Source organism: Oncorhynchus mykiss, chromosome 5 (assembly GCF_057628025.1).
Source record: "Oncorhynchus mykiss isolate SJ-2025 chromosome 5, ASM5762802v1, whole genome shotgun sequence".
Taxonomy (NCBI): Eukaryota; Metazoa; Chordata; class Actinopteri; order Salmoniformes; family Salmonidae; genus Oncorhynchus; species Oncorhynchus mykiss.
Window position 1 is genome coordinate 46,437,714 of NC_143026.1, and position 25,123 is coordinate 46,462,836.

Below are 25,123 nucleotides of genomic sequence, written 5' to 3' on the forward strand. Positions count from 1 at the left end.
CAGTACTACAGGATATTTCTTAACGTAGCTCTTTATTAGCTAGCTATAACTGGCATGTTCACATATCGCCAACCAGGATCAAACTGACCATGACCTAACCATTTGGGTGGTCTTAACCATCAATCATAGCACAGTATGATATGGCGGTAAAATGCATCCAATTTACAATTCAGTATGTTTACACATATGAATATTACATGGACAATGACTCCCATTGTTAGGTTGGAGAGACATGTATCTTGTCAGTATATTCATAACCTTTGGTAACTCAGGAAGTGTAGCGGAAGTGTAGTTTCGTCGGATGGAGGCCCCCATAGCTGTATGGATCTGTGCAAAACTACTACAGTATATTTTTTAATGTGAATTATTTTTTCTCGCTGATGAATGTTTCGAAAGCAATGATTATTTACGATTCACAATGTTAAAACACAGCGTTTGGATTGTGGTTCACATGAAGTAGTCATGGGCAAAGCTAATGGCTGAAACTGTAAGAAGGTAGAATGCCACCTAGAGTTTGAGAGCGATCCCCGAACATGTCTCGATAGATAGCCCAGCCTGCTGCTAACTAGCTACTAGGTAGCGTTTATAGCCTTTATGTCATGTGTGAATGTTAGATCTGCCATGTTTTTACATGGGTTGAATGTTAACCGAATTCAACAGGTGTCATATGTTATCTTACAATGTTTTAAAGGTTTCATTAATGGAAAGCGAAACAATGGACTTGTTCTATATTTTTGAAAGCTTATGGAACGAAACATTCCAGGTTAAGGGTCTGCACGGAGGGCATTGCGTCCTGCCTAAGAACAGCCCTTAACGGTGGTACAGTATATTCAAAGGGTTTTAAGACTAGACCACAGCCTGTCGTTTCCAATGGGAACAAATTAGTGATGGTGGGCAGAGACAAGCCCGAGCTAGCGAGACTCTATTTCCGCGTTGCATATTTCCGTTAGGGAACGCATCTCCTTTGCGCTCCTTATAAACAACGCGACATTTAAAAAACAATTATTGCAAAGGGGAAAGTCTACAAAACTTATTCCACACTGTTCATAACATACGATAGATCGTGCATTGTTTCCCAATAACGCACAGTATTTTTGCACTGTAGCGTTCAATGGCTATAGTTCATTCTTACATATTCTATGTTGGAGCTGCTTTTTGAACGCAAAAGTCAAATTGAAAACATTATTAGCATTGTTGAATTCGATTTTCATAACGGCAAGCGAGGACTGATTATGGTTTGGTTCGTTTAACTAGCAAGTCTGCTTGTTTGGTTACCACGGCAACTACTGTAGCTATCTAGTAAACTTGCCAGCTACTTCGGTGGATGTTTAACACATTTTTATAGCAGAAAATGTGTTAATGTATAGCCATGGTATAACATGGATAATCAACTCGGGGCTCTATGCATTCACTGAAAAATAATGCAATTCCGTGGAAGGTCAGTTCCACTCCAGTAGCACGTCATGGAACAAACCTTCCACGTTGTTCATTGTTTCCCATAGAACGCATAGCCCCATCGTTGATTATCCCTTACACAATATATAGTAATCGTGGTCATCAAATACACATTTTAACAACACCAAAAACAGATTTACCACGTGATCAAAGTTCCACAACACGTGGTACTTGAATAAAAAAACATGGAGGATGAAGTTGATTGAAGAGGCTGCTGTATTTTTGTGCTCTGATTTACCCAAATATCACAGCTGTTTGTTTGGCTAGATCATTGCCTGTCTTGGGAAGAATTTAGGCAGTATATTTTCTCTAGTGTGACAGGTTCTAGAACTCAGTGGCGGTGTTTTGGAGCGGCTCGAGGAGGAGGAGCAGCAGCAGCAGCAGCGATGGAGGGGTTCGGGACTATAACCTTCCCCATGTTAGCAGACGAAGAAGAGAGCTGCAGTGCCTTTGCTGTACCAAGTAACGGTAGCTTTTACAGCACTCCACTGCAGGTATTGTGGGGCTAAAGGCCAATACACTTTACCAATTGATTCGTACTAGACGGGTAGCAACGGAGCTAACGTTACGTCAGTCATCCAGGAAAAAAGCCCCAGCACGCTAGTTTAGGCACCCCCCTTCTCAATAGCTGCTAGCTATTCGACACCCTTGCCGAATGATTTCTGATAATACTAGCTGCAGTATGCTGTTGGCTAGTTAACAATTCAATTTCATAAAGTCAACAATGGAAACGAGTCTGAGTTGGTATTGAGTCAATCTGTAACGACTGATCTTACAGTACTGTGTTGGGTTAGCTACTAACGTTAGCTACCTAGATTGCCTAGTAAATCAGACTGTGTGTGATAGCTAACGTTACCTCTGTAGATTTCCATTCTGGGATTCGAAAGAGGCCACTAGCTAGCTCTAGCTGAGTCTGCTAGCTCAGCAAACGACACACAGCCAGTTTTCGCAACTGTAATGTAGATGCTCACCAATATTGCACGGCGAATTGGTGCATAGAACACTAGTTAACGTTACACCATATACTTCTCAAATCTAATTTTATTGGTCACATACACATGTTTAGCAGATGTTAGTAGTACTTGCTGCATTGTTGCTTTAGCCAGTCAAGCAGTAACTAGCTACTTAGCTATCTCAGGTACCATGAATGATATAAGCACCCATAACTAGTATGTGTGTCACCTCTTGCCGGAAGTATCCATACAGTATTGTCTTGACAGCTGTAGCTAGTGGGGTGGTACATATTGTTGTTATTGTTAGCGTGTTATGCAAAGCTACACAACCTGTGTTTTTACATGTCTGTTTGCACATCCATTGTACACACCACCCTAACAGAGTTACTGCATTGCATCATCAAGGAGGATGAGATTTCAGCTGCAATGGAGGACAGGCAGTATTGGGAGCACGGACCCACTTTTGATTCCGACCAGAGCCCGTTTTCATAAAGCATCTCCAACTAGGACTGCTGCTCAAGGTTCAGTTTTGCCTTTAAAATCACAACGAATAAGATTACAGGGAGGACCATATCTCATATACGCACTCCTACTCTGAGACACTTTTTGAATACAGGCCCTGATGATTGTAGCTTTAATATTCTGCTGCAGAATGTAATGTAACAGATTTTCTGATATCAGTCATAATAAGCTATTTTGTTTTTCTCCTCTGTGACCATGGTGGTGTAGAGTTCATGCCATCTCTGTCCCAGAGCCAGCAGCAAAATATAATAGAAAGATAATTGATTGATATCCATTCACATTTAGTTATAAATCCCTTCTTACATCAGCCGATGTCACCAAGTGCTATGCAGAAACCTAGCCGAAAACCCCAAACAGTGCAGATGTAGAAGCACGGTGGCTAGGAAAAACTCCCTAGAAAGGCAGGAACCTAGGAAGAAACGTAGAGAGGAACAAGGCTCAGAGGGGTAGCCTCTTCTGGCTGTGCTGGGTGGAGATTATAACAGTACATGGCCAAGATGTTCAAACGTTCATAAATTACCTGCAGGGTCAAATAATAATAATCACAATGGTTGTAGGGGGTGCAACAGATCAGCACCTCGGGAGTAAATGTCAGTTGGCTTTTCATAGCCGAGCATTCAGAGTTAGACAGCGGGTGGAGGTAGAGAGAGAGAGAGTCGAAAACAGCAGGTCAAGGTCAAGGTTCCATAGCTGCAGGCAGTACAATTGAAACTGGAGCAGCAGCACTACCACTTGTACTGGGGACAGCAAGGAGTCATCAGGCCACGTAGTCCTAAGGCATGGTCCCAGGGCTCAGGTCCTCCAGTAGGGGAGGGGGAGAGAGAGAATTAGAGGGAGCGCACTTAAATTCACACAGGACACCGGATAAGACAGGAGAAATACTCCAGATATAACAGACTGATCCTAGCCCCCCGACACAAACTATTGCAGCATAAATACTGGAGGCTGAGACAGGAAGTGTCGGGAGACACTGTGGCCCCGTCCGACGATACCCCCAAACACGGCCAACCAGGCAGGATATAACCCCACCCACTTTGCCAAGGCACAGCCTCCACACATCTAGAGGAATATCATCTGACCACCAAATTACTACCCTGAGCCAAGGTTGAGTATAGCCCATGAAGATCTCTTCCACTGTACGAATCCAAGGGGGGTGCCAACCCGGACAGGAAGATCACATCAGTGACTCAACCCTCCTAGGGACGGCATGGAAGAGCACCAGTACGCCAGTGACTCAGCCCCCGTAATAGGCAGAGAATCCCAGTGGAGAGAGGGGAACCGGCCAGGCAGAGACAGCAAGGGTGGTTTGTCGTTCCAGTGCCTTTCCGTTCACCTTCACACCCCTGGGCCAGACTACACTCAATCATAGGACCTACTGAAGAGATGAGTCTTCAGTAAAGACTTAAAGGTCGAGACAGAGTCTGAGTCTCTCAAATGGACAGGCAGACCATTCCATAAAAATGGAGCTCTATAGGAGAAAGCTCTCCCTCCAGCTGTTTGCTTAGAAATTCTAGGGACAATAAGGAGGCCTGCGTCTTGTGACCGTAGCGTACGTATATATGACAGGATCAAATCGGAGAGATGGGTAGGAGCAAGCCCATGGAATGCTTTGTAGATTAGCAGTAAAACCCTGAAATCAGCCCTAGCCTTAACAGGAAGCCAGTGTAGAGGCTAGCACCAGAGTAATATGATCATATTTCTTTGGTTCTAGTCAAGATATCAGTTGTTAATGAACTCTTCTCCCCTCTGTGACCCCAGGGTGCAGCTGCATGTCCATGGCATCTCTGCCAGCAGCAGTGGGTTAAGGCCTCCATCAGTTGTTCATAACAAACAACTCTTTTTCCTCTCTGTGACCAGGGTGTTTTCGTTAAAGAGTGCATGGCCTCTGCATCAGAAGACAGTATGGCGTCCCTGTGCCAGAGTCAGCAGCAGTGTGTGAAGGCCTCCATCGTGTCCAGCTGGCAGCTGGTGGAGGCTCAGGACCAGCTGTGTGGGCTGGAGCTGCACGGCTCCGAGAGTGTTGAGCAGGAGCATGCCCGCGCCATTGCCAGCCAATCAGAGCTCTCCCAGACGGAACAAGAGTGGCGCCGGAAGGAGAACATGCTGGGAGGCAGCAGGAGCCCTGTGCTCAGTGCTGACAGCAGCCAGGATGTGTTTGACAAGGTAACTATGGAAACCTACACACACTCAATGAAACACAAATCAAATCCAATTTTATTTGTCACATACACATGGTTAGCAGATGTTGATGCGAGTGTAGCAAAATGCTTGTGCTTCCAGTTCCGACAACGCAGTAATAACCAACGAGTAATCTAACCTAACAATTTCACAACAACTACAGTGCCTTGAGAAAGTATTCGGCCCCCTTGAACTTTGCGACCTTTTGCCACATTTCAGGCTTCAAACATAAAGATATAAAACTGTATTTTTTTGTGAAGAATCAACAACAAGTGGGACACAATCATGAAGTGGAACGACATTTATTGGATATTTAAAACTTTTTTAACAAATCAAAAACTGAAAAATTGGGCGTGCAAAATTATTCAGCCCCCTTAAGTTAATACTTTGTAGCGCCATCTTTTGCTGCGATTACAGTTGTAAGTCGCTTGGGGTATGTCTCTATCAGTTTTGCACATCGAGAGACTGACATTTTTTCCACATCGAGAGACTGACATTTTTTCCCATTCCTCCTTGCAAAACAGCTCGAGCTCAGTGAGGTTGGATGGAGAGCATTTGTGAACAGCAGTTTTCAGTTCTTTCCACAGATTCTCGATTGGATTCAGGTCTGGACTTTGACTTGGCCATTCTAACACCTGGATATGTTTACTTTTGAACCATTCCATTGTAGATTTTGCTTTATGTTTTGGATCATTGTCTTGTTGGAAGACAAATCTCCGTCCCAGTCTCAGGTCTTTTGCAGACTCCATCAGGTTTTCTGCCAGAATGGTCCTGTATTTGGCTCCATCCATCTTCCCGTCAATTTTAACCATCTTCCCTGTCCCTGCTGAAGAAAAGCAGGCCCAAACCATGATGCTGCCACCACCATGTTTGACAGTGGGGATGGTGTGTTCAGCTGTGTTGCTTTTACTCCAAACATAACGTTTTGCATTGTTGCCAAAAGGTTCAATTTTGGTTTCATCTGACCAGAGCACCTTCTTCCACATGTTTGGTGTGTCTCCCAGGTGGCTTGTGGCAAACTTTAAACAACACTTTTTATGGATATCTTTAAGAAATGTCTTTCTTCTTGCCACTCTTCCATAAAGGCCAGATTTGTGCAATATACGAATGATTGTTGTCCTATGGACAGAGTCTCCCACCTCAGCTGTAGATCTCTGCAGTTCATCCAGAGTGATCATGGGCCTCTTGGCTGCATCTCTGATCAGTCTTCTCCTTGTATGAGCTGAAAGTTTAGAGGGACGGCCAGGTCTTGGTAGATTTGCAGTGGTCTGATACTCCTTCCATTTCAATATTATCGCTTGCACAGTGCTCCTTGGGATGTTTAAAGCTTGGGAAATCTTTTTGTATCCAAATCCGGCTTTAAACTTCTTCACAACAGTATCTCGGACCTGCCTGGTGTGTTCCTTGTTCTTCATGATGCTCTCTGCACTTTTAACGGACCTCTGAGACTATCACAGTGCAGGTGCATTTATACGGAGACTTGATTACACACAGGTGGATTGTATTTATCATCATTAGTCATTTAGGTCAACATTGGATCTTTCAGAGATCCTCACTGAACTTCTGGAGAGAGTTTGCTGCACTGAAAGTAAAGGGGCTGAATAATTCTGCACGCCCAATTTTTCAGTTTTTGATTTGTTAAAAAAGTTTGAAATATCCAATAAATGTCGTTCCACTTCATGATTGTGTCCCACTTGTTGTTGATTCTTCACAAAAAAATACAGTTTTATATCTTTATGTTTGAAGCCTGAAATGTGGCAAAAGGTCGCAAAGTTCAAGGGGGCCGAATACTTTTGCAAGGCACTGTACCTTATACACACACAAGTGTAAAGGAATGAATAAGAATATGTACATACAAATATATGAATAAGTGATGGTACAGGACAGCATAGGCAAGATGCAGTAGATGGTATCGAGTACAGTATATACATATGAGATGAGTAATGTAGGGTATGTAAACATTATATTAATTGGAATTGTTTAAAGTGGCTAGTGATACATTTTTGACATCAATTTTTCTATTATTAAAGTGGCTGGAGTTGAGTCAGTATGTTGGCAGCAGCCACTCAATGTTAGTGGTGCTGTTTAACAGTCTGATGGCCTTGAGATAGAAGCTGTTTTTCAGTCTCTCGGTCCCAGCTTTGATGCTCCAGTACTGACCTCGCCTTCTGGATGATAGCAGGGTGAACAGGCAGTGGCTTGGGTGGTTGTTGTCCTCAATGATATTTTTGGCCTTTCTGTGACATTGGGTGGTGTAGGTGTCCTGGAGGGCAGGTAGTTTGCCCCCGATGATGCGTTGTGCAGACCTCACTACCCTCTGGAGAGCCTTATGGTTATGGGTGGAGCAGTTGCCGTACCAGGTGGTTATACAGCCCGACAGGATGCTCTCGATTGTGCATCTATAAAAGTTTGTGAGTGTTTTTGGTGACAAGCCAAATTTCTTCAGCCTCCTGAGGTTGAAGAGGAGCTGCTGCGCCTTCTTCACCACGCTGTCTGTGTTGGTGGACCATTTCAGTTTGCTCGTGTTGTGTATGCCGAGGAACTTAAAACTTTCCACCCTCTCCACTACTGATGTGGATAGGGGGCTGCTCCCTCTGCTGTTTTTTGAAGTCCACGATCATCTCCTTTGTTTTGTTGACATTGAGTGTGAGGTTATTTTCCTGACACCACACTGCGAGGGCCCTCACCACCTCCCTGTAGGCCGTCTCGTTGTTGTTGGTAATCAAGCCTACCACTGTAGTGTTGTCTGCAAACTTGATGATTGAGTTGGAGGTGTGCATGGCCACACAGTCGTGGGTGAACAGGGAGTAGAGGAGAGGGCTCAGAACGCACCCTTGTGGGGCCCCAGTGTTGAGGATCAGCGGGGTGGAGATGTTGTTACCTACCCTCACCACCTGGGGGCGGCCCGTCAAGAAGTCCTGTTGCACAGGGCGGGGTCGAGACCCAGGTCTCGAGCTTGATGACGAGTTTGGAGGGTACTATGGTGTTAAATGCTGAGCTGTAGTCAATAAACAGCATTCTCACATAGGTATTCCTCTTGTCCAGATGGGTTAGGGCAGTGTGCCGTGTGGTTGCGATTAAGTCGTCTGTGGACCTGTTGGGGCGGTAAGCAAATTGTAGTGGGTCTAGGGTGTCAGGTAGGGTGGAGGTGATATGGTCCTTGGCTAGTCTCTCAAAGCACTTCATGATGACGGAAGTGAGTCATTTAGCTCAGTTACCTTAGCTTTCTTGGGAACAGGAACAATGGTGGCCCTCTTGAAGCATGTGGGAACTGCAGACTGGGATAAAGATTGATTGAATATGTCCGTAAACACACCAGCCAGCTGGTCTGCGCATGCTCTGAGCACGTGGCTGGGGATGCCGTCTGGGCCTACAGCCTTGCAAGGGTTAACACGTTTAAATGTTTTACTCACGTCGGCTGCAGTGAAGGAGAGTCCGCAGGTTTTGGTAGCGGGCCGTGTCAGTGGCACAGTATTGTCCTCAAAGCGAGCAAAGAAGTTGTTTAGTCTGTCTGGGAGCAAGACATCCTGGTTCGCGACGGGGCTGGTTTTCTTTTTGTAATCCTTGATTGACTGTAGACCCTGCCACATACCTCTTGTGTCTGAGACGTTGAATTGCGACTACTTTGTCTCTATACTGACGCTTAGCTTGTTTGATTGCTTTGCGGAGGGAATAGCTACACTGTTTGTATTCGGTCATGTTTCCGGTCACCTTGCCCTGATTTAAAAGCAGTGGTTCGCGCTTTCACAAGATAAAAATACCAAGTTAGATGTCCCTGACAATAATAAAAGGGATGCGAACTTGCTACTTCTCGGTGACATTATCTCAAAATAGGTCATCCGTGTGAATCGTGTAGAAACGACTTGAGGGTCTGGGTGTTGAGGGCACTACACTTTTCTGGCTACAATCATACACTACATGACCAAAAGCATGTGGAAATACACTACTCAAAAAAATAAAGGGAACACTAAAATAACACATCCTAGATCTGAATGAATGAAATATTCTTATTAAATACTTTTTTCTTTACAATGTTGAATGTGCTGACAACAAAATCACACAAAAATGATCAATGGAAATCAAATTTATCAACCCATGGAGGTCTGGATTTGGACTCAAAATTAAAGTGGAAAACCACACTACAGGCTGATCCAACTTTGATGTAATGTCCTTAAAACAAGTCAAAATGAGGCTCAGTAGTGTGTGTGGCCTCCACGCGCCTCTATGACCTCCCTACAATGCCTGGGCATGCTCCTGATGAGGTGGCGGATGGTCTCCTGAGGGATCTCCTCCCAGACCTAGACTAAAGCATCCGCCAACTCCTGGACAGTGTGTGGTGCAACGTGGCGTTGGTGGATGGAGCGAGACATGATGTCCCAGATGTGCTCAATTGGATTCAGGTTTGGGAACGGGTGGGCCAGTCCAGAGCATCAATGCCTTCCTCTTGCAGGAACTGCTGATACACTCCAGCCACATGAGGTCTAGCATTTTCTTGTATTAGGAGGAACCCAGGCCCAACCGCACGAGCTTCAATGCCATACAACACTCCTTCCGTGGCCTCCAACTGCTCTTAAACGCTAGTAAAACCAAATGCATGCTTTTCAACCGTTCGCTGCCTGCACCCGCACGCCTGACTAGTATCACCACCCTGGATGGTTCTGACCTTGAATATGTGGACATCTATAAGTACCTAGGTGTCTGGCTAGACTGTAAACTCTCCTTCCAGACTCATATCAAACATCTCCAATCGAAAATCAAATTTAGAGTCGGCTTTCTATTCCGCAACAAAGCCTTCTTCACACACGCCGCCAAACTTACCCTAGTCAAACTGACTATCCTGCCGATCCTCGACTTCGGCGACGTCATCTACAAAATAGCTTCCAACACTCTACTCAGCAAACTGGATGCAGTTTATCACAGTGCCATCCGTTTTGTCACTAAAGCACCTTATACCACCCACCACTGCGACCTGTATGCTCTAGTCGGCTGGCCCTCGCTACATATTCGTCGCCAGACCCACTGGTTCCAGGTCATCTACAAGTCCATGCTAGGTAAAGCTCTGCCTTATCTCAGTTCACTGGTCACGATGGCAACACCCACCCGTAGCATGCGCTCCAGCAGGTGTATCTCACTGATCATCCCTAAAGCCAACACCTCATTTGGCCGCCAGTTCTCTGCTGCCTGTGACTGGAACGAATTGCAAAAATCGCTGAAGTTGGAGACTTTTATCTCCCTCACCAACTTCAAACATCTGCTATCTGAGCAGCTAACCGATCGCTGCAGCTGTACTTAGTCTATCGGTAAATAGCCCACCCAATTTTACCTACCTCATCCCCATACTGTTTTTATTTATTTACTTTTCTGCTCTTTTGCACACCAATATCTCTACCTGTACATGACCATCTGATAATTTATCACTCCAGTGTTAATCTGCAAAAGTAATTATTTGCCTACCTCCTCATGCCTTTTGCACACAATGTATATAGACTCTCTCTCTTTTTTTTCTACTGTGTTATTGACTTGTTTATTGTTTACTCCATGTGTAACTCTGTTGTCTGTTCACATTGCTATGCTTTATCTTGGCCAGGTCGCAGTTGCAAATGAGAACTTGTTCTCAACTAGCCTACCAGGTTAAATAAAGGTGAAATAAAAAATAAAATAAATAAATATGGTCTCACAAGGGGTCTGAGGATCTCATCTCGGTACCTAATGGCAGTCAGGCTACCTCTGGCGAGCACATGGAGGGCTGTGCGGCCCCCCAAAGAAATGCCACCCCACACCATGACTGACCCACCGCCAAACCGGTCATGCTGGAGGATGTTGCAGGCAGCAGAACGTTCTCCACGGCGTCTCCAGACTCTGTCACGTCTGTCACATGTGCTCAGTGTGAACCTGCTTTCATCTGTGAAGAGCACAGGGCGCCAGTGGCGAATTTGCCAATCTTGGTGTTCTCTGGCAAATGCCAAACGTCCTGCACGGTGTTGGGCTGTAAGCACAACCCCCACCTGTGGACGTTGGGCCCTCATACCACCCTCATGGAGTCTGTTTCTGACCGTTTGAGCAGACACATGCACATTTGTGGCCTGCTGGAGGTCATTTTGCAGGGCTCTGGCAGTGCTCCTCCTGCTCCTCCTTGCACAAAGGCGGAGGTAGCGGTCCTGCTACTGGGTTGTTGCCCTCCTACGGCCTCCTCCGCGTCTCCTGATGTACTGGTCTGTCTCCTGGTAGCTCCTCCATGCTCTGGAGACTACGCTGACAGACACAGCAAACGTTCTTGCCACAACTCGCATTGATGTGCCATCCTGGATGAGCTGCACTACCTGAGCCACTTGTGTGAGTTGTAGACTCCGTCTCATGCTACCACTAGCGTGAAAGCACCGGCAGCATTCAAAAGTGACCAAAACATCAGCCAGGAAGCATAGGAACTGAGAAGTGGTCTGTAGAACCACTTCTTTATTGGGGGTGTCTTGCTAATTGCCTATAATTTCCACCTGTTGTCTATTCCATTTGCACAACAGCATGTGAAATTTATTGTCAATTAGTGTTGCTTCCTAAGTGGACAGTTTGATTTCACAGAAGTGTGATTGACTTGGAGTTACATTGTGTTGTTTAAGTGTTAACTTTATTTTTTTGAGCAGTGTATGTTTGTCGACCATCTCATTCCAAAATCATGGGCATTAATATAGAGTTGGTTCCCTCTTTGCTGCTATAACAGTCTCCACTCTTCTGGGAAGGCTTTCTACTAGATGTTGGAACATTGATGTGGGGACTTGCTTCCATTCAGCCATGAGCATTAGTGAGCTCAGGCACGGATGTTGAGCGATTAGGCCTTGCTCGCAGTTGGCGTTCCAATTCATACCAAAGATGTTCAATGGGATTGAGGTCAGGGCTCTGTGCAGACCAGTCAAGTTCTTCCACCCCAATCTCGACAAATCATTTTTGTATGGACCTTGCTTTGTGCACGGGGGCATAGTCATGCTGAAACAGGAAAGGGCCTTCTCCAAACTATTTTCACAAAGTTGGAAGCACAGAATTGTCTGGAATATTATTGTATGCTGTAGCATTAAGATTTCCCTTCACTGTAACTAAGGGGACTAGCCTTAACCATGAAAAACAGCCCCAGACCATTATTTCTCCTCCACCAAACTTTACAGTTGGCACTGTAAACTATGTTTACTATGCATTCGGGCAGGTAGTGTTCTCCTGGCATCCGCCAAACCTAGATTTGTCCGTCGGACTGCCAGATGGTGAAATGTGATTCATCACTCCAAAGAACGTGTTTCCACCTCTCCAGGCGATGCATGGCATTGCACATGATTTTAGGCATGTGTGCAGCTGCTCGGCCATGGAAACCCATTTCATGAAGCTCCAGAGAAAAAGTTAATGTGCTGACGTTGCTTCCAGAGGCAGTTTGTAACTGTTGCAACCAAGGACAGATGATGTTTATGCGCTACGTGCTTCAGCAGTCCCGTTCTGTGAGCTTGTGTGGCCTACCGCTTCGCGGCTGAGCCGTTGTTGCTCCTAGACGTTTCCACTTCACAATAACAGCACTTACAGTTGGCCGGGGAAGATTTAGCAGGGCAGAAATTTGACAAATTATTTTTTTTTGTCCAGGTGGCATCCTATGACGTTGCCACGTTGAAAGTCACAGAGGTCTTCAGTAAGGTCATTCTACTGCCAATGTTTGTCTATGGAGATTGCATGTGGGTGTGCTTGATTTTATACACCTGTCAGCAACGGGTGTGGCTGAAATAGCAGAATCCACTCATTTGAAGGGGTGTCCACAGACTTTTGTATATATAGTGTATCTCACAAACCGGACCCACTACATTTTCCTCAATGGCCTCAACTCCGACTCAGCTGCAATTATACATGGTGTCCCCCAGGGCCCTGTGCTGGGTCCCTTATTCTTCATCATCTACCTCCTCCTTAATCATATCCTCCGTCACTTCAACCTTGACTTCCACTGCTTTGTCAAACCACCTCTGACCCACATTGAATCCTGCCTCCCTGCAATACAAACATGGATGCTACAAAACAAAACAGTGATCAAACGTAACGTTCTTCCTCATAGGCACCAAATCCACCCTCACCAAAGCTGGCAACCTCACCATTGACAACACCACTGTATGTCTCTCCCTCCCTCCATGCACGCAACCTTGGCGTCATCCTGGACTCCTCCCTGTCCTTTGACCACCACATAAGACACTGTCAAATCCTCATTCTTCCACCGCCGCAACATTGACAAAATCAGGTCTTCCCTATCCCGTCCAGCCGCGGAAACTCTCATACATGAATAAATCTCCTCCCATCTTGACTACTGCAACACGCTCCTCTTCGGCATCAACTCAAGCTCCCTCCATAAGCTCCAAATGGTTCAAAACTCTGAAGTCCTCACCCACATTAAGTTCTGGCAGCACATCACCCATGTCCTCTGTGAACTCCACTGGCTCCCTGTCTCCCAGTGCATTGATTACAAGATCCTCCTTCTGACCTACAAAGCCCTTCACCACCCCACCCTTACCTCAGACCTTCTCCCCTACCAACCCACACGCGCACTCCGTTCCACCACAGCAGGCCACCTTGTCATCCCCAGTCGAAGTTAGAGCTCAGGCGACAGGGCCTTCTGCTCTGGAACTCCCTCCCTCCAGCCATCTGTGACTGAGTCCATCAATATATTTCAGTCCCTCCTAAAGCCTCACCTCTTTGTCAAGGCCTACCCTTAAGCCTTTGACAAGGCCTACCCTTAAGCCCAAAAATACTAAATAGCCATTTGGCTTAGAATACTGACACAACTGCGAATGCAAACAAAACAGAACAGTGGTAGAAAGTAGGCCTAGTAAACAAAATATCAGATCGATGAAGGCATGACGCAATCTATATTTAAGATGGTTACATTAACAGTAAACAAACGCAGTAAACAAAAAGGCAAATGGAGATCCAAATAACAAACACAGCCTACTACAGTGAGATGCTGTCTCGCCAAACAAATAGGCCTATAGGCTCGCTTCAAACATGGAGAACCATGCCGCTCATGAGTACAGCAACACGTTGTGATATGGCCCACTACACTTCTGTGGATCAAATTCGACCGACTTAATCAACTAAGCAATGCCAGCCTACACCAAACACATTTCCAGACTATTGAGTTTGTCCAAATATGTATTTATGTACTTGTTATTCTCTGAAAATATCCCTCGCAGGTTTGCATCCATGATAAAGCGACCTACCTGATTAGTACACATGCAATCTTTCTCCACGTACTGCGAGGGGAATCTCAATTGTATCTCCTTGATTTCTTGTGTGCTCTCTTCTTGACACCTTAGGTTCTGAATAGGATGTGAGGAGTGTTACGGACTCAAGTGTTTCTCTTTTTTTTTATTCCCCCCTATAGAGTATTATTAATTCAAGAAGTAAAAACGTTGAATTGGAGGATCATGACCAGAGCAAAACCTTTGTTCAGAAGTATGAACAGGAATTTAGATATTTCGGTGAGTGAAATGTTTAATCTACAGCTTGTCATAGTTCAGAATTGAGTTATGCAGATCCGATGCATTGCTGGTGTTGTCCCTCTAGTGGGGCTGGGGGAGGAAGTGGTATTGGTCCAATGGTCTATTGTGATTGGTCAGGCATGTTGCGGAGGTGGGATGACAGCCAGCGGTTCCTGTCTGACCTGCCTCACCTCGTCTGTGAGGAGACTGCCAACTACCTGATCCTCTGGTGCTTCAGACTACAGGCTGAAGAGGTCAGAACAATCACACACGCACACTGTCCTGTTCTGTGTACAATAGTTGATACAATATATGTTATCTAACAGCCAATATCACCCTTGTGTTTCCTGTTCAGAGTTGATGCATAAACGTTTTTTTGTTTGTTTTACAATTAGCATTTATTTTCAGCGTAAGATTTGTATAAATGCCTTGAAATTGTATGAGGGTTCATCAATAAGGCCCACCAGAGGGCGCTATTCCATATGTATTCATAGGAAGTTAAGTAGGAAGTCCTGCCTCATCAGTGGAGTGGATCAGGCCCGGAGTTCCGGCTGCCCTCTTCGTTCTGCCATCTTAATTGCTGCTGTCTAAGTAGGAATGTCTAGCGCCATTATCAAGGTGTTTTCACCCCACCTCGACAGCTACTCCCTGTAATAATGGGGGGGGGGGGAGACATGTCAGGAAACTAGGTTGAACTCACTCTCTGAATACGGTCAGTTGTTCCTAATGTCTAATAACCATTCCCTTCTTTTATCCTCAAGCTCACACGCAGAGTAGAACTCCATATTTTAATATCAACCACAGTGTTTCAGTTGGTCACTGGGGCATGTGCCTTTCACTCCACTCCCCATAGTGCAATGGGCCTCGGTCAAAAGTAGTGCACTGTTTAAGGGAATAGGGTGTCAAGAGTCTGGCGAAAGGCCTCATCTCCCCCTACCCCCACCCCTTGTGCTCAAAGGCATATCAACAGATTTTTCACCTAGTCAACTCGTGGATTTGAACCCGCGAACTTTCGGTTTCTGGCCTAACACTGTTAACAAGCTAGACTACCCTGCCGCCCAATGTTAGAGGTCGTTGTAACAGTGAAAGGTTCCATCCTGTCCACTTTCCCCTGCCAGAAAGAGGCCTTTAAAAAAATATATATACACAGTGCCTTGCGAAAGTTTTCGGCCCCCTTGAACTTTGCGACCTTTTGCCACATTTCAGGCTTCAAACATAAAGATATAAAACTGTATTTTTTTGTGAAGAATCAACAACAGGTGGGACACAATTATGAAGTGGAACGACATTTATTGGATATTTCAAACTTTTTTAACAAATAAAAAACTGAAAAATTGGGCGTGCAAAATGATTCAGCCCCTTTACTTTCAGTGCAACAAACTCTCTCCAGAAGTTCAGTGAGGATCTCTGAATGATCCAATGTTGACCTAAATGACTAATGAGGATAAATACAATCCACCTGTGTGTAATCAAGTCTCCGTATAAATGCACCTGCACTGTGATAGTCTCAGAGGTCCGTTAAAAGCGCAGAGAGCATCATGAAGAACAAGGAACACACCAGGCAGGTCCGAGATATTGTGAAGAAGTTTAAAGCCGGATTTGGATACAAAAAGATTTCCCAAGCTTTAAACATCCCAAGGAGCACTGTGCAAGCGATAATATTGAAATGGAAGGAGTATCAGACCACTGCAAATCTACCAAGACCTGGCTGTCCCTCTAAACTTTCAGCTCATACAAGGAGAAGACTGATCAGAGATGCAGCCAAGAGGCCCATGATCACTCTGGATGAACTGCAGAGATCTACAGCTGAGGTGGGAGACTCTGTCCATAGGACAACAATCATTCGTATATTGCACAAATCTGTCCTTTATGTAAGAGTGGCAAGAAGAAAGCCATTTCTTGAAGATATCCATAAAAAGTGTCGTTTAAAGTTTGCCACAAGCCACCTGGGAGACACACCAAACATGTGGAAGAAGGTGCTCTGGTCAGATGAAACCAAAATTGAACTTTTTGGCAACAATGCAACGTTATGTTTGGCGTAAAAGCAACACAGCTGAACACACCATCCCCACTGTCAAACATGGTGGTGGCAGCATCATGGTTTGGGCCTGCTTTTCTTCAGCAGGGACAGGGAAGATGGTTAAAATTGATGGGAAGATGGATGGAGCCAAATACAGGACCATTCTGGAAGAAAACCTGATGGAGTCTGCAAAAGACCTGAGACTGGGACGGAGATTTGTCTTCCAACAAGACAATGATCCAAAACATAAAGCAAAATCTACAATGGAATGGTTCAAAAATAAACATATCCAGGTGTTAGAATGGCCAAGTCAAAGTCCAGACCTGAATCCAATCGAGAATCTGTGGAAAGAACTGAAAACTGCTGTTCACAAATGCTCTCCATCCAACCTCACTGAGCTCGAGCTGTTTTGCAAGGAGGAATGGGAAAAAATTTCAGTCTCTCGATGTGCAAAACTGATAGAGACATACCCCAAGCGACTTACAGCTGTAATCGCAGCAGAAGGTGGCGCTACAAAGTATTAACTTAAGGGGGCTGAATAATTTTGCACGCCCAATTTTTCAGTTTTTGATTTGTTAAAAAAGTTTGAAATATCCAATAAATGTCGTTCCACTTCATGATTGTGTCCCACTTGTTGTTGATTCTTCACAAAAAAAATACATTTTTATATCTTTATGTTTGAAGCCTGAAATGTGGCAAAAGGTCGCAAAGTTCAAGGGGGCCGAATACTTTCGCAAGGCACTATATATATATATATATATATATATAAACCTGAATTTTTACAGTTCAGGTCTACAAACATTTACTTTATAGCATATCCTACACAGATTGTATTTATGTTATACAGATTTTTTTTTTTCTTCTTGTTTTTATTCAACCACAGAAAGAGGCGTTGATGGAGCAGGTAGCTCACCAGGCTGTTGTTATGCAGTTTATCCTGGAGATGGCCAGCACCTCCCAGCAGGACCCCAGAGGCTGCTTCCGTCACTTCTTCCACAAAGCCAAAGTAAGCCTCTATCTATCCCGGGCACTGTTTTTGATAGTGATTGGAACGTAGGCACACGGGTGTTTTTTAACAATGCACCATAACAAAATAACGGCCAAAGAAGTCGCAGCGGTTTCCCAAATGACCACGCAGTACACTCGTTACGACGTGAAACCGAACTGTGTCGTTACAGGAGCTTTTCTGTGCTGAAAATTAGTATAGAATATCGGCGTAAGAGTTTGCTGTAGCTATTAAATGGCTATTCAAAGTCATCTTTAAATGTAAAAATAATAATAATTACACTAGTTTTCCCCATCAAGAGAAGAAGTGTTCTGTAACTTATTATGTATTTGTTTGTATCATATGTTTGCCTTGTGTTATGTATTTTTGTTTTCTTGTGCTATTTTGTATGCAATGTTTATGTAAATTCAGCATTTCTTCAGTTTGTGTGAATTGTGAGCCAAAATGAATATAGAAACGTTCGCTATAGAAAATATCAATGTGACCTAAAAAATAGGATATGATGACAATAGTTTTGATAATTGCTCAACAAATCATTGTAGCTTAACGGCAGGCAGGAATTGAGCTTCAAGTAGGCCTACAAATATTCCACAATTTAAACAATTCAAATCATTAAACCTGAGGTAGCAAGTTAAGCTTTGTCAAATGCGTGAGCTTTTAGATAATAGTAGCCTATAGGCATAATAGATACGAATATTGAAGCGGCTCAGATGTAGCCTAATGGCTTAATACTAGGTAGGTATATCGATTGTGCGTACAGTACCAGTCATAAGTTTGGTCAACTACTCATTCAAGGGTTTTACTTTATTACTATAATCTACATTGTAAAATAAAAGTGAAGACATCCAAACTATTAAATAACACATGGAATCATATAGTAACCCAAAAAATTGTTGAACAAATCAGAATATATTTTAGATTCTTCAAAGTAGCCAGCCTTTGCATTAATGACAGCTTTGCACACGCTTGGCATTCTCTCAACCAGCTTCACCTGGAATGCTTTTCCAACAGTCTTGAAGGAGTTGCCACATATGCTGAGCACGTGTTGGCTGCGTTTCTTTCATTCTGCAGTTCAACTCATCCCAAACCATCTCAATCGGGTTGAGGTCAGGTGATTGTGGAGGCCAGGTCATCTGATGCAGCGCTCCATCACTCTCCTTGGTCAAATAGCCCTTACACAGCCTGGAGGTGTGTAATTTGCCTCCACCCTATGGCAAAACATGCAGAATTGCAGGAAATGAACTTTTAAAGCACAAGACTGTTCTCTTCACTGTCACAACCCAGCTAAAATATTTAGCTTAGGAACACCTGCTCTTTCCATGACATACCGACCAGGTGACAGCTATGATTCCTTATTGATGTCACCTGTTAAATCGACTAAAAATCAGTGTAGATGAAGAGGAGGAGACGGTTTTGGGGAAACGGCTTGTAAATCAGCCTTGGTCTGTCTGCTGAGTCACTGTCGAGTCATTATACCACAAAGTAATTTTAAGAAAAATGGTTTACCCACCGTCTAACCAGTTGTTATTGATAAGCTAGGTTAAGGAATTATTCAACTTTTTGTATTGTAATTTAATGACCAAACTTGTTTTTCAGTGTTTTTTGTTATTATGTAACTAACATGTAAAAAAAATATATATATATATATATATATTGCTGGAGGAAGGAAGGTGTACGGACAGTGCTGTAATGTGGTCAGATGACCACTAGAGTGACAGGAGTCAAGACAAATATTCCTACAACACAACAAGGCAATGATATACAGCTACATGATTTCATGCCAACACACTATTGCATTCATGTGAAAACATTGTAAGCATTTCTGTATGATTTCCAGTCTGACATGTTGATGTGATTGTAAGTTCCTTCTGTAAACTGTGGTTTCATGCCAAAATATGTTGCATTTCTCATCTGTAAACATTTGTCTATAACTGACACTTTTAATATATGCCATTTTAGAAGACATTTGTTGCATCCGTTATGATTCCAAGTTCCTCTTGTCAACAGAGGATGATCAAGTGAATATACTTTAATGCTGTTGACATTTTCTTTCTATGTAAGGCAGGACAAGAGGGGTACTTGGATGTATTCCATACTGAGCTAGAGGCCTTTAAGCAGAGAGTAAAAGAGCACACTGTCAAGTGCAAAGGAGAGACACTCCCTAACTTTACAGAGCACCAAAGCAGCACAGCACGCTGTCGCCCGGACCCCGGAGAAGTTCTAGAATCTTTACCCCCTGTAAGTATTCCAAATGACATCATTTACACGTGTATATATGTGTGTGTGTATATATATGGTACTATATGAATGATTCTATTCCTATTATTCTGGAACAGGAACTGAAGTCAGGGTTCCAGCTGCAAGACATGCAGATTCTCCAGAATGTTCTCAGCACCATGAATCCACAGGTATTGGCTACACTTCTCACTACAGTTTCCACAGAGTCAGACACGTACCATAGGCCTGTCAGATCTGTTTATTCAGCCACACTATTTGTGTTGATTTAAAAAAAAAAAAAAAAAATCTTATGTAAACATTGATTGAGATAACTGATGGAAATATCCCAAGATACCGTAACTCAAATTCATGCTCAAGTTCAAGCTGTGTGAAACCGAAGGTAATTTAACAGTCAGTGTGTTTAGAACAGAATTACTTTCTGGAGAGTGAGAGAGAGCGCGGGGGAGGGAGTGCGAGTTAAAGAATGAGATCACCCGCAACTGGCCACCTAAAGTCTGACTTCCTGCCAAATCCTAACAGACGGAGGGGAAATCAACAAATGTCCTCTCCTCCACAAATTATACTTGGTTAGCAGCAAGGGCTTAGTTGGAAGTCTAGATGTGGGCCAATTTCACTCCTGTTACATAGGCATTATAATCTGCATGAGCATCAGTGTGTTAACCCCTGGATGCATCCTAAATGGCACCCTTTTCCCTATGTAGTGCACTATAGGGGAATAGGGTGTTATTTGTACATACTCTCCAAGCCCCCCCCCCCCCCCCCCCCCTGTATTCAGAGTCTCGGAGTAGGAGTGCTGCTGATATAGGATCAGTTTAGCCTCTTAGATCATAATGCATATGAGATTATATGGGCAGAGGGTTGGACCTGGTACTAGAGCAGCACTTCTATTCTGAGATGCTTGTTAAATACGGGCCATGGCAGACTCCTTTTTTAGATTGAGTGCTGCTGAAAGGTGTTACTACAGGGAACTTGGCGATAGGGAGTTATCAGTGTTCGCTATCAGATGCCCCACAGAGCAGGTGGATTAGGGTCGCAAACTACACTTCCCAGGGAGCAACGCTTTTGGAACAGTCAACTTTTAGCACCAACCCATAGAAATGAACTCGTCATATTGTACAAGTGTGTCTGCTTTCTTCTTTAGACGAGTTATGCCTACCTGTACTGCAATCATTTGCATGATTTATTTTTGAATTCTCTCGGGAGTTGGAAGTTGCCCTTTACGTTCGGTCTCTGTTTGTACCTCCAGGTGGCAGAGTACCATGTGAAGCGCTGTCTGGAGGCTGGCTTGTGGACCAACCGAGAAGGGAGATGGTCCAAGGAGGACGCTACTTTAGAAACAGACGATCTGCGCATGATGGAGACATAACGAATGTGGCGCAAGCGCCCTCCACCCTCCCCGTCATTTCCCCATCAGTTCATGACACTCAATAAGAAATATTACAAAATGGAGGGGAGAAGGGCTGAGCTCCCACAGACTTATTTTTGTATGCCGCAAAATCTGCGCTGGAATGTGTCCTGCACTTTATATTTGGTTCAAAACAACAAACACACAAAAATATTTAAGGGAAGACGATTGGTAGGTATTTTGAAGCGCTTTACTGTACCTTTGCTTATATCGCTAAAGTATGTCATACAGTGCCTTGCGAAAGTATTCGGCCCCCTTGAACTTTGCAACCTATTGCCACATTTCAGGCTTCAAACATAAAGATATAAAACTGTATTTTTTTGTGAAGAATCAACAACAAGTGGGACACAATTATGAAGTGGAACGACATTTATTGGATATTTCAAACTTTTTTTGAACAAATCAAAAACTGAAAAATTGGGCGTGCAAAATTATTCAGCCCCCTTAAGTTAATACTTTGTAGCGCCACCTTTTGCTGCGATTACAGCTGTAAGTCGCTTGGGGTATGTCTCTATCAGTTTTGCACATCGAGAGACTGACATTTTTTCCCATTCCTCCTTGCAAAACAGCTCGAGCTCAGTGAGGTTGGATGGAGAGCATTTGTGAACAGCAGTTTTCAGTTCTTTCCACAGATTCTCGATTGGATTCAGGTCTGGACTTTGACTTGGCCATTCTAACACCTGGATATGTTTATTTTTGAACCATTCCATTGTAGATTTTGCTTTATGTTTTGGATCATTGTCTTGTTGGAAGACAAATCTCCGTCCCAGTCTCAGGTCTTTTGCAGACTCCATCAGGTTTTCTTCCAGAATGATCCTGTATTTGGCTCCATCCATCTTCCCGTCAATTTTAACCATCTTCCCTGTCCCTGCTGAAGAAAAGCAGGCCCAAACCATGATGCTGCCACCACCATGTTTGACAGTGGGGATGGTGTGTTCAGCTGTGTTGCTTTTACGCCAAACATAACGTTTTGCATTGTTGCCAAAAAGTTCAATTTTGGTTTCATCTGACCAGAGCACCTTCTTCCACATGTTTGGTGTGTCTCCCAGGTGGCTTGTGGCAAACTTTAAACGACACTTTTCATGGATATCTTTAAGAAATGGCTTTCTTCTTGCCACTCTTCCATAAAGGCCAGATTTGTGCAATATACGACTGATTGTTGTCCTATGGACAGAGTCTCCCACCTCAGCTGTAGATCTCTGCAGTTCATCCAGAGTGATCATGGGCCTCTTGGCTGCATCTCTGATCAGTCTTCTCCTTGTATGAGCTGAAAGTTTAGAGGGACGGCCAGGTCTTGGTAGATTTGCAGTGGTCTGATACTCTTTCCATTTCAATATTATCGCTTGCACAGTGCTCCTTGGGATGTTTAAAGCTTGGGAAATCTTTTTGTATCCAAATCCGGCTTTAAACTTCTTCACAACAGTATCTCGGACCTGCCTGGTGTGTTCCTTGTTCTTCATGATGCTCACTGCGCTTTTGACGGACCTCTGAGACTATCACAGTGCAGGTGCATTTATACGGAGACTTGATTACACACAGGTGGATTGTATTTATCATCATTAGTCATTTAGGTCAACATTGGATCATTCAGAGATCCTCACTGAACTTCTGGAGAGAGTTTGCTGCACTGAAAGTAAAGGGGCTGAATAATTTTGCACGCCCAATTTTTCAGTTTTTGATTTGTTAAAAAAGTTTGAAATATCCAATAAATGTTGTTCCACTTCATGATTGTGTCCCACTTGTTGTTGATTCTTCACAAAAAAATACAGTTTTATATATTTATGTTTGAAGCCTGAAATGTGGCAAAAGGTCGCAAAGTTCAAGGGGGCCGAATACTTTTGCAAGGCACTGTATCTTGAAGGGAGTTTAAAACGGTTTTCATCTACAGTAGACTTGACTGGACCCGGCGCAGTCCTTCCCTAGCAGGGGGGGGAGGGGGGGAAACCCGAGCATTAGAATAAAACACGTTCTTGTTGTAAATAAAAGTACACATTTAGTTTTTTTAATTGAAGAAACAAAAGGCCTGTTCCTGGACTCGTGGTTCTGCAGTGGACGTCTCCGACATGCTGTCTAAAACTGCTATGTGGTCCAAACTCTCCTAGAAACTTTCCTTGAAACTCCCGTGTGTCCCGTTTGTCATCATTAGGCCAAACATTGATACTACCACGGTGACATAACGATGCAAAGTGATCAGTTGACTGCTGTGCCGAATTCTTGTTTTTGCTACTGCTCGTCGCTCCACATCAACCAACCCTCCCCAAAAAAATTGTCCGTCTATGTCCATCACAGAAGAATAAGCTTGTCAAACATATGTGTTTGGCTGCTAAACCTGCTCACAGACTTGATTGTGGAATAGAAAGAAATGGTCAAACTTTCTGGCTGACGTAGCGTGATTAACATCCTGTGTTAGGTTCTGCTTCGATGCTCTGTTTTGAAATGGAACAGCTTTAAAACAACTGTGTTCAGGGGAAATGCTTTTCATACTTCAGGCCTACCAGCCATATTGGGTACTTAAGACTTCTGCAGAGCGTCCGAGGTCAACGTTAAATGGAAAGCTGTTAGTTGCTTTTCACAATTTATTTTTATTATATTAGTTTATTTTACATTTTGAAACAGTTCGCCTGAATACAGTCTCTTCCAGCAAGTGAGACTTGATAATAAATAATACACTTGTTATGAAATAGAAGTTTAAGGTTCATAAAAGTATACACATTTACTAATGTAATTATTCCTTTGACTGATCATCAAAGTACAGATAATGTGCTACAAAAATACTGCATGTAATATGCTGGTAAGACATTCAGCATACATTTGACAGTATAGATTAATCAGATTACAAATCTAAACTCTCAAGGCATGGCCACAGTCAGAGAAAATATACAAATATCGTAATTAAAACTACTAATTGCAGCTTTTTTTGAGAATATGTTATCACTCCCGTGATAAGTTATGAGCCTGGCATCCAAATAGATTGTATGACGATTCACTTCACGGGAGTGCAACGTTCACTCTGGTTTAACCAGGCTAACAACTTAAAATGACAGCTATTCTAAACTACTGCATTTCTGGTGACACGTCTTTCACTGAAATCATTGGCACTGTGTTTTTATCATTCATTAGTTGCATGGTGATTCACTTTTTTTTTGTTTTTATAATTTAAGAGACACGATATATTTTCATGTCAACAATAGGCACTTGGCCCTAAAGATGAATTCAAGGCAACTTCACCTAATATAATGGCACTTTTCCATTTACCCCATTATAGTTGTCCTGTACACCGACAGACCAAGGACTGGTATGAATTGGATACAAAACCACATCACCTGGGAACAAGCTACAATACAGGTCTGTTTGTGCTGTTCTGCCAACTTCTATGGTCATTGTTTGGCATGGCTATAGAAGTTGGCCAGAGCACAAACAGATCTGGGACCAGGCTACATATGGAATGAACAGAGATAGAATGTGACATTAGTTGAATGTGTGGTCCTCATCCACATATGTTGTAGTAGTAAATAACATGGTCTTATATAGGCACTGAGATACTGTTACATTTTGGACCAAAGAGTTGAGTCCCATTATAGTTGTGGTAAACTGATCCATTCTTTTCCCGGGAGTGCATTCTATGCTTTCCCAACAACCTTTTTAATTTTGTAGGGAGAGTTTTTTGGACAGGAGGGCCTGAATGTGAGGCCAGATCTTGTTGGTTTCCGTTCCTGAGAATGTCTCCAACACCCCTTTACTCCTGTTGTCAGAAACAGTCATTAGTACCTCATGACAGACATGAAAGTTATCACAACAAACATAAGCAGTGAACCAGGTCATGTTCAGTAGGTAAAAAAAAAAAAAAAGTTTTGA

General features: G+C 43.6%; 2 protein-coding genes across 5 annotated transcripts in view; one reads left to right on the forward strand and one right to left on the reverse strand.

Annotated features, from left to right (window-relative positions):
• Positions 1-277: 277 nt before the first annotated feature.
• On the forward strand, positions 278-23,949 carry LOC110523951 (hsp90 co-chaperone Cdc37-like 1). Of its 3 annotated transcripts, XM_036977680.2 has the most exons (8): positions 278-1,949; positions 4,788-5,093; positions 14,503-14,599; positions 14,738-14,853; positions 17,503-17,625; positions 19,687-19,863; positions 19,962-20,033; positions 21,110-23,949. In XM_036977680.2, the coding sequence occupies exons 1-8, from the start codon at positions 1,842-1,844 to the stop codon at positions 21,227-21,229; spliced, it is 1,119 nt and encodes a 372-aa protein (XP_036833575.2). In that variant the 5' UTR covers positions 278-1,841; the 3' UTR covers positions 21,230-23,949. The 3 variants fall into 3 exon arrangements, with proteins under 3 accessions (XP_036833575.2, XP_036833576.2, XP_090091150.1); XM_036977681.2 differs by lacking the exons at positions 14,503-14,599; positions 14,738-14,853 and having other exon boundaries at positions 283-1,949; positions 21,110-23,288; XM_090235024.1 differs by lacking the exons at positions 19,687-19,863; positions 19,962-20,033; positions 21,110-23,949 and adding an exon at positions 18,697-19,259 and having other exon boundaries at positions 283-1,949.
• LOC110523952 (GTP:AMP phosphotransferase AK3, mitochondrial) overlaps positions 23,831-25,123 on the reverse strand; it is a 38,108-nt gene continuing 36,815 nt past the window's right edge. For both annotated transcript variants that reach the window (XM_021603116.3, XM_021603117.3), the window contains one exon: positions 23,831-25,010. In XM_021603116.3, the coding sequence (XP_021458791.1) occupies positions 24,911-25,010 (100 nt within the window). In that variant the 3' untranslated portion in view covers positions 23,831-24,910. The remainder of the gene's footprint in view (positions 25,011-25,123) is intronic.

What these genes read in the sequence shown, in the direction of transcription:
- LOC110523951 (XM_036977680.2), top strand. Translation starts at nt 1,842, where the DNA reads ATGGAGGGGTTCGGGACTATAACCTTCCCCATGTTAGCAGACGAAGAA. An exon ending in ACAGGAATTTAGATATTTCG is followed by an intron (nt 14,600 to 14,737) that starts GTGAGTGAAATG and finishes GTGATTGGTCAG; the next exon opens with GCATGTTGCGGAGGTGGGAT. An exon ending in TTCTAGAATCTTTACCCCCT is followed by an intron (nt 19,864 to 19,961) that starts GTAAGTATTCCA and finishes ATTCTGGAACAG; the next exon opens with GAACTGAAGTCAGGGTTCCA.